The sequence below is a fragment of the Vigna angularis genome, chromosome 11 (assembly GCF_016808095.1).
Source record: "Vigna angularis cultivar LongXiaoDou No.4 chromosome 11, ASM1680809v1, whole genome shotgun sequence".
NCBI lineage: Eukaryota > Viridiplantae > Streptophyta > Magnoliopsida > Fabales > Fabaceae > Vigna > Vigna angularis.
Window position 1 is genome coordinate 4181081 of NC_068980.1, and position 9838 is coordinate 4190918.

The 9838-nt window shown below is 31.5% G+C and overlaps 1 protein-coding gene across 2 annotated transcripts; it reads left to right on the plus strand.

Moving 5' to 3' along the window:
* The first annotated feature begins 254 nt into the window (after window positions 1–254).
* Window positions 255–8350, plus strand: LOC108333354 (DNA repair protein RAD51 homolog 2). Of its 2 annotated transcripts, none has more exons than XM_017568769.2 (12): window positions 255–382; window positions 705–818; window positions 911–1063; window positions 1154–1257; window positions 1383–1446; window positions 1538–1593; window positions 2499–2579; window positions 2726–2785; window positions 2882–2973; window positions 3163–3282; window positions 4065–4208; window positions 8096–8350. In XM_017568769.2, the coding sequence occupies exons 1-12, from the start codon at window positions 299–301 to the stop codon at window positions 8260–8262; spliced, it is 1239 nt and encodes a 412-aa protein (XP_017424258.2). In that variant the 5' UTR covers window positions 255–298; the 3' UTR covers window positions 8263–8350. The 2 variants fall into 2 exon arrangements, with proteins under 2 accessions (XP_017424258.2, XP_017424259.2); XM_017568770.2 differs by having other exon boundaries at window positions 1166–1257.
* The last annotated feature ends 1488 nt before the right edge of the window (window positions 8351–9838 follow it).

Consider the following 9838-nt stretch of genomic DNA (forward strand, 5'->3'; position numbering starts at 1 on the left):
GAATTAGATAATATCGATTGATATTGATCTTTAAGAAATTATTTACTATGATGATAATAAGGTGAAAGTGAAATTTATCTTAATATAAAAAAAGGAATTTGACTGATTTTTTTTTAATTCTTACTAAAAAAATCCTAAATTACCTAGTTATAAATAATATGCAAGTCGAATATTTTTTTTATTTCTTATCGTAAAAAAAAAATAATCTCATAAAAATTTATATCAGAGCAAATACAGTCTAGTTTTGACTGGAGGGAAGGATGAGAGAAGAACAATAGAAAGAGGAAAGGAGCCAAAAATGGCGAACAAGCTCATCAACCAGATGGGATTGCCCAAATCCATAGCCAATATCTTCACTGCTCGCAACATCATCACCGCCAAGGTAGCCATTTCCACCCTCTTTCGAAATCTCGTTTTCGTTTTTCTTCACTAGCATTGCTATTATTCACATCTCACATTGCCATTTTCCATTTCCTATCATACTAAACCCTAATCGCTTGTCGCATTCTGTTTCCCATGAATTCAACTTAATATCTAGTCCAAAATACCGTTTGTCTTATCACCGATCGTTGTTATGCATAATCTAAATAGCTTGCTCTTTGTTTGTCACTAGAATGGATTAGAACTTCAACGTTTTTCTCCTTCGTCAATTCAATTGAATGTAACAATTATTATTATTTTTATTTGTTTCCTTGAAATTGCAGGATGCATTGTCTCACACTGAATTTGAGTTGATGGAGTTGTTGGACGTTGGGAAGGAAGAAGTAACATCCGCAATGGCGCACGTTAGCGAAGTCGTGTGTCCACCGTGTCAAACTGTACATATTCTACACATTTTCCTCTTTGATTTTCCTGTTATTTTTTCCAATTTGTTTAGGAATTACTGAATGTTTTGGTGATACTGTAATAGGCGTTACTACTGCTGGAGCAGCGAGTACGCAACGAGACTTTGGCCGGTCATCTTCCCACTCGTTTGAAAGGTTTGGATGACGCGTTGTGCGGCGGTATACCTTTTGGTGTTTTGACAGAGTTGGTTGGTCCAGCAGGAATTGGCAAAACACAGGTATAAGATTGGTTTTGCAACATTTAACATTTAAATTCATACCAGGATGCCTTTAACCATTAACCGTGCTGCATAGATTTTATGACACAGTTTTGCTTGAAGCTGTCACTACTGGCTTCGCTGCCCGCGAGTTGTGGAGGCTTAGATGGCCGTGTGATATATATTGATATTGAATCCAAATTTAGGTCAAAAAGGTAGGTGAAGCTTGCATTGCAAGCAATTTACTGTTTTCAATTGTATGATTCTATTTACTGTTATGTGTATTGATGGAAAAATTATAGTATATCTTCCATGTTGAATTTACTTTTTTTTTATCCAGATTGATAGAGATTGGAATAAACAGTTTTCCTGAAATATTTCATAAGAAGGGAATGGCACAGGAGGTATGCAGGTTGTTTCACTTGTTTCATTTCTTGTCCAGTTTAATGGGTTTTGTATCTAATTTGAACTTGATGTTTACTTGACTCATTGCAGATGGCTGGTAGAATCCTGATTTTGCGTCCTACATCACTTTCTGAATTTGCTGAGAGGTGCAGATTTCTACTACTTATTTGTAGTTAGTCTTTGCAATCAACAGATTGATATATTAGAACTATAAGAGAATTAGTTACTTTATTAAAAGCTTCAAAAGATGAAAACTTACTGAAGTTTATTCTTGTTCAAGAAAACCTACGCAGTCTTCAAAAGCTAATGTAATAGTTTAGAGAAAATTATGAATACTAGAGGATGGACAATAAAAGTATTGAGGCTTTAATTTAAAAAGGCAAAGCAAAAACGGGATAATTAATAGTTTTGCTCTTTGGGAAAAAGTGAAGAAAGACCGGGTTGTTTTGATATAATCAAGGATTCAATGATTGTTAATTACTATAGGTTACATACGTATGAGGTATTACTTTATGCTCAATATCATTTAAATGGACATGGTGTATCGTGATTAGCCTTCAGAATGGACTGGAGTGCTACTAGGCGATTTTAGTCAATATCTTTGATTTTGTTCATAAATATGATTTTATCCTCTCTGCAGTTACACTGAACGGGTTACTAATACATCAGACCTACTGTATCAGGACTGTCTTTTTGCCCCTGGTTTCTAGCAGAAAATGACTGTTTTTTAGGGACTTACTATTTGTTAAAATCTTTAATTTTAAAAACTCGTCAGTAAACTCATCAACGATCAAAGCTCTCACTAATTTATAAGTAGACTAGAACTAGATATGACAATTGGATTTCTGATCTTCTTCAAGGTTGTGTCTGATCCATGACGCTCTTTACCAAAATCTACAAATTTTTAGTGTCAAACTCGCTACATATAACATGCTGCAGATTATGCTAGAAGATCTGTTATTGGCTTGTAGCTCCTTTTTATTCGTCTTTCTAGGTTTCTATCAGACAACTCAAACTGTTAATATATTAAATGACGTGTTAACACTGCCAGTTTGTACCAGATCAAAGTATCACTCCTCCAGCAACAAGTGAAATTGCTCATCATTGATAGCATGGCTGCTCTAGTATTAGGGTGAGCTTAACTTTTTTTGGCATTGATTGTGGATCATATGTCGAGGATGCTCACTTTGAAGGTTCAGCAAAATTGTATTTATTTTTATAATATCCTCCCTGTCATTAATGTCTCCTGTATTGGAATCCTTCAATTTTTCTGTTCAGTGAGCATGAGTGTGGAACCACTAGACAACAAGCATTGGGTTGGCATGTTTCTTTTATCAAGTATGAACAATACCAGCATCCCGACTGTCACTTCTGATATTTTTGCAATTAGAAAGTGCATGCGTTTTCTGAGGTACTGATTTTGAATGTATCCAGGTCACTTGCAGAATTTTCACGAATTCCAGTTGTATTGACAAATCAAGTAAGATCTCAATCTGGTGATGAATCTCGCATATATTCCTTTCAAGGTATGATAAAATAAATTATATTTTGGGTCAGATGATTTTAAGAACCTAAAAGAGATAAGTTTTTTTATTGGAAAGAATATATTAATTTATTTTCCAATAAAATCTTACTTTTTTAGTTGCTTAAATTAGCCATCTGGGTCTAGATAACTTTGAACTATTAGATTTACGTTTCATTATACTTTTAAACAGCACAAAGCCGCTCTATAATAAAAGATAACCCTGCTACATATGATTCTCATCTTGTTGCTGCATTGGGAATTAACTGGGCTCATGCTGTGACCATCCGTCTTGTACTCGAAGCCAGATCAGGTTGGTTAGTTTGCAATGATTTGAGTCCTCTTGATTTTATTATGTATTTTTTTTTGTAAGTGATTATGTAGATACGACTTAAATTGTCGGAGTGGGTGGGGATTACAGTGGAGGTTGTAAATTCAAGTCATGGGAATTACTTCCAGGACACCCAGTACGCATTAATTGATAACAAGTTCAGTTGTCCTTGGAGTCTTCTACATCGTTATTTGTTTTAATCTATATAAATTGGTGATTAATCATATTTTAATTACCCGTCAATATGTTTGTAAAATAGAATGTTATGCAGATGTTTTTATTAAATGTCTCCATTCTTAGTCGAAATTCTGATCAGTTTTGGTTAAACATATTTAAGTGATCAAAGCTTCAGGAAAGCAAAATATAGCATTTGGAGGAGAAAGAGATAGGGATGAAACACAATATTAGAATTTGCCATAGAGGGTCTGAATAATTTTGACACAACATTGACGACCGTATACCCAAATTTATATTAATGATTTTGGTCGTTTATATTAGCTTATTTTAGTTTCTAAACAACTTATAAAGATATCTTGGAATAAAAAAGATGAAAATCAAATTTGTACGGGTGTCTAGGTCAGGTACTAGTATAATGCAATTTCTAAATGGTCAACAAATACAATTGGGTCTAACAGAAGCAATACACATAATTATTTTTGGATTCTTACTTTCTAACAACTTTCAATAACCACCATATATTTATAGTAATATATGATTCTGTGTCTGTGTCAAATACTTAATTTTGAAAAGTTAAATCCTCGCAGGTCAAAGGTTTATTAAGTTGGCAAAATCTCCCATATCACCTCCTCTGGCTTTCCCTTTTAAGATAACTTCATCAGGTGTGATTCTGCTGGATGATGATGGGATAGAAATGAAAGGGCCAGAAATAAACACTATTCAGTGCCAAGGTTTGTCATTGAGCTCTCTTGCAGTTAACTCTACGGAATATGTTTTGTGTACGAAAAATACTTAAAATGGTTAGAGCCAGACCTTATGTATTGAATGGCATCCACAACTTAGAGCCTCTTTTCTATATGCTTTGTCGTCATGGAAAAGAAGTTCTTTTTAAGTATTAAATGTGCCAAACATAGGGTCTTGGTATACTTGCGTTGGTTGATAGAATTTTTTGTGTGATAAATTTTGTCAATCTAATTGGGGGCTTAAAATTCTTATGCGCCTGATTTGTGAAATAAATAAAGTTACGAATTTCATATAATTACAAAATTAATTTATAAGTCATCAGACAATCTTTTTGATTGTGTACTATTCTGGTAAAAATATAATTTCATATAAACCTACCTTTGGATGTCTAAATTATCTAAAATTTGGTATATATAATAAAAGATACTATCACCTTGTTCAATGATTGCATTAGTTAATTGTGCATGATTAGGTGAAAGCGCACTGCCTACCTTGTAATGTCGTCACTGTATGTTGAAAAATATGCAATTTTAAGTTACATTTACCACCCTAGGTTTTCATTTGTCTTTTGTTGGTTTAATTTATTACAGTTGAAGTCTTGACTTGCCTATTTTCAAGTGTAATGAAAAACATGAGAGCCAAAATACTTTGTTTAATTTCGAAAGGGTAAGGTACACAATCACTTTTTAGTTTCTTACGTTTTGTTAGAACACTAACATTTGTTAGAACCACTAATAAAAGACTTCTGTTGACACAACTGACAGTAGTAAAACTACACAAGTCCTCCTTTATTCCCTTGCCAAACTCGGGATAAGATGGGTGGAGCCTAGTTGGAGTATGTAAGCCAAATATACGGCCTTACTGAAATAGAAACATTGTTTGAATGTATGCCAACAATGATGAGGGTTTTTCCTTCTTGCGCCTCCATAAATTACCATCAATTTAAGAAGGCAGCTTCTTCCTGCACCTCCATAACTTCATCTGCACCCATACATTTTAAAATTCTAATTTTAACCTTTTAGTTTGATATCATTGGGACACATAAAAATCACAATGAGCTCACTTTCTCTCGTAAACTCAGACCTTTTATTAGACATATATAAGAACTCACTTTCTATCTTAAACCCAGACCTTTTATTATTTTTTGTTGCTCACACACAATATGCGTCACCTTGGTGACTTATTTATGAAAGAAAAAAGGGCACAAAACAAAACACAAGCTTTTGGTAATGCATTCACGGATTGTACAAACTTTAGTTGGTGTTGAAAATTCCACTTATGTACTTGATTTAACTTTAATATTGCCTCTCTTAAATCAAATTTCTACCATTTCAAACATTTTCTTTAACTTGAAAAATAACTCAACTTTCAGGTCGTAAAAATATTAGCAACTTGTTTTTCAGTGGGACATTACTTGATTTTTATTTCTTTCTCGGTTATCTATTCTTAAATCTTGGGATATTGGATATCTATGTGCTTGGATCATCCATGAAAAATTGGGCTTTTGGAGTGCAATTGTATACTTGAGGGAGGGCAGGATTGGACATTGTATTGGATCGTACCATTTTACTCACCGATGTAGAAGGAAATACCCAACAAAATTTGGGTTCTCATTATCCTAACCAAAAACTTACACTATTTACACATTCTCTATGATTACTTTTACCTCCATTTTAACACATTCTCAATATAAGTATTTTTAAAGAGAGAAAATAGAGTCCAGCAATAAATTTTAAGTCTATTTAAACACGTTCTCAATATAAGTATTTCAAAAGTTAACAGTTACTAGTTTAAAACCAATTTGGTCTTCATTAAACTATAAACTTACAACTACATTAAATATTTATATAGAGTTTTAAAATGTTTCCTATCCTAAGGTCACTAATTTCAATAGAAGGTGCATGTCGCCCAAAAAAATACCAAAATTTCAGCGTTTCACAACTTTTGTTTTTATAAGAATTCTTGCGTGTCTTTGTAAATAGAAGTGTTATTTATATAAAAAAAAAAGCACATGAAATGCAAGAAAATATTTAATGAAATATTGTTTAGTTTAATTTATACATAGTGTAAAAGAAATTGACACTATTAATCAACCATAACTCATTAAATGAAGAATTGACATGATAAAAATTAATAAGCTTATCATGCCAAATTCTTATCTCATACTTACAATGCATGAACTATTATTAATAATAAAAAAATAAAGTAACGGGGAGAAAATTTTAGGAATGGCCTCTGCCTGCGAGAGTAAGGTATATTATTGATTGGTAGCTTTTGGGCCCTGGGCCCTCATCGTTAAAAAAAAAGTATGTAGTATAAGTTAGAAAACGAAATTTTCCTCCGATTTGGTAACTAATAAAAAAGATTGAATTAATTTAACAAAAAGTGTCAGGACATTAAGTTAGCAAACACAATGATCATTTAATTTTAAAACAAAAAACCTTATAATATCACCATAAATATTTTAGTCATGAAATTAATATAATTCCATTGTGGTTATCTCTAGGATTTTGTGCGAGATTGGTAGAGATGGATTTATCTTTGTGCCTCTGTCTCTTTCAAGATTTCTTTGGATTCTAATCTTATCCTATTACAAATCGGAAATATGTGTGTGTGTTAAAATATCAATCTTAGCATAGCATGCAAAGTTAAATCATAAAATAGAAAACAAAATATTAAATATATACTTTGTAATATATTTTAATATACGTTGTAATGTGTTTTAGAAAACACTATCTACTATATACCTTTATTAGCAGTTGTTGATAACCCCAAAAGTTCCTTACTCTTATTCTTAAACTCATTTACACGAAATTCATTTAATGTTAAGGTAACTTGCTTCACGAGTGCTTATAAAATAATCAAGATGACAGTAGATGTTTTTTCTTGCTACCTTTGATTGATGATTGCTATTTACAAGTGCATCAATCGATTATGAAAACTAAATGGCATCTGATTTAAGATTGATAGATATCGGATTCCTAAATACACAACCCTAGAACAGGACTATGACAATAAACTAATAGATGCAGCATGTGATTCTCGATTAGATCAAAGGTCATATCCACCATATATGCAATTTCTTCTTCAATAATAATAACTCATCAATTGCATATTGCATAAGCACCATCACAATCACAACTTTTTAATTCTCTCTCGGTGTCATTTCCATTAACAATAATATCTTCCCATCTACTCCATCCAGATTCAATTTATAACTCATTTTCTTTCTCTCACCATTTTTCAAATATCCCAGGTAAGAAATCAAGCTTCTCCATCTTACCATGCAATGATCCATTTTTTTAAAGGTTGACATGTTAAGATTCCGTATAGAATAAATATATAATATACAAACGAGTACAAGTTTTGTTTGGCAAAATAGTTTTATTACATTGAGTTAAATTTAAAATGTATAAAAAATATGTTAAATATCTTATATCAATAACATATTTTATCTTAGGGTGTAAGTTTGATATTTTTATTTTCTTGCAATTTACTTCAAGTCAGCTTAGAAAGTTTTAAAGGTTTTTAATGGAAATTCTTTTCTACTCCAGTTCCAAACTGTTAGATGTAATTGTTAAAGATACTTTAATGTTTAAGTAAGTGATTAATCTCATAAAAATTACAATAAAATTTTAAATTCATAATAAATATAATTATTTATTTTCTTATTTTTTATCTTTATTTATAGGTTTTGAAATGGATTTATGATTAATCATGATCCTATGATCTACTATCCACTAATTATTTCTTCCAATAACTTTATTTAGAAGTAATATTTAACAGTAATTGTTTAAATGGATTCGTTCGATCTTTTATTTTTTATGATCATCCGGTCAACTAATAATATTTATTTATCTTAATGATCTGACAGGTGATATAGCTAACATCATCCGGTTCAGTCAGTTGCCCCTCGATGATCCTAGTCCTCTTGATGGCCATCCCTCGATTATCCTAATTGATCCGTCCTCTTGGTGGCGGTATGGCCAGGGCATCTTAGAATATAATTATAGCAATGGTTGCACTTACATAAGATATTAACAATATTAACAGTGATGAAAAATAGTTGAGACATGCATTCTTGGTTTCTTAATCGAAATATAGTACTGGTAGCCGCGACAGCAAGATTCCAGTGGATTTTACATCTCTCTGATTAGGCTTATAATATTATGTCACATGATTTCAGTTGGTTGATTTGAATAAACTATGATTTATTTTATTCATCATCCATGACACCCCTCCAACGTTGTTCTGACTTGGTCAGAATTTTAAATACAAGCGAATGATTTTGTGAACCTTAACAAGTCTAATGTGTCTCTGAATCTTGTTTAACTTGGTACCATTCACATTTCTTAATTACAATTTCATTAATTAATACTCCTAATCGACGTGGCTCTTTTCTCATCACTGCTCTTTGTTTATATATGTGGCATCTTAATCTCTCCGAAATGTTCATGTTTCTTCAATAGTTTATGCACATTAGCAACGTTGTTCGGTTTTACTATAATATTCCCACTGGCATCGTATTCGGAGGGCATTATCAGCATTTTTGTACTATTTTTGTCAAACTTGGTTATGCTTTTGGCGTGCGTACCTTTGCAATTTCGTACCTCTTCAACTATTTTCTTTCCCAAGAATCTCGTTTCAAATAAAATAAAGGTTTAATTGCTTCCTTTGTCCCCAGTTTGGTTGAATTGTGTCAAATTCATCTTCATTTTTAAAAAAATTTCATTGTCGTCCTCACGTGATATAAAAGTGTCAATTGAATCCAAACATAGAAAAAATTTGTGTCAAAGTAGTCATTTTTCCTATATCTCTGTGTCTTCCTTTCATATGTCACTTCTCTGGAGCTATGAAAAGCCTTAAATTGGATAAGGTAAAATGAATATCTGTACTTGATTGTATGAAAGGAAGACACAGAGATATAGGAAAAATGACTACTTTGACACAAATTTTTTCTATGTTTGGATTCAATTGACACTTTTACACCACGTGAGGACGACAATGAAACTTTTACACCACGTGAGGACGACAATAAAACTTTTTTAAAAATGAGGATGAATTTGACACAATTCAACCAAACTGGGGACAAAGGAAGCAATTAAACCTAAAATAAACTAAAATTACTACTTTTATATTGTTTTGCTTCCAGCGTTGTACTAAACTTCTAAAGTTTTAAGTTATTTGTATTGAAAGTTTTCATTTTACTAAAATGATAATAGTATAAAATGGAAATATTGGTATTGTTTGGATTGAACACTTTTTAGTAATTGAAAATTTACAATTTTTAAAAATTAACTCGTTTTTATTTAAAATTATAGTAATTAAAATATCATAATTTAATAAATGATTCATCTCATTTTCATATGTAATAATTTTTTTTAAAATAATTACCCCACTAATAATTATATTTTTCAATTGTAATTTGTCCCACCTAGTTTTATGGAAACAATAGTGTCATTCACAATAATATTTTTTTAAACACATGTCCAAATCAAACTCATAACCTTAGTTTTGATATAATTGTTAAATAAAGAAAGTCAAAAACTAGAAAAGATGGTTAGAAATTCAAGATCAATCAAAAGAGTTTAGTATAAATTTAGGAATCTTTGGTCCC

What these genes read in the sequence shown, in the direction of transcription:
- LOC108333354 (XM_017568769.2), top strand. Translation starts at nt 299, where the DNA reads ATGGCGAACAAGCTCATCAACCAGATGGGATTGCCCAAATCCATAGCC. An exon ending in GCAACATCATCACCGCCAAG is followed by an intron (nt 383 to 704) that starts GTAGCCATTTCC and finishes TTGAAATTGCAG; the next exon opens with GATGCATTGTCTCACACTGA. An exon ending in TGTGTCCACCGTGTCAAACT is followed by an intron (nt 819 to 910) that starts GTACATATTCTA and finishes ATACTGTAATAG; the next exon opens with GCGTTACTACTGCTGGAGCA.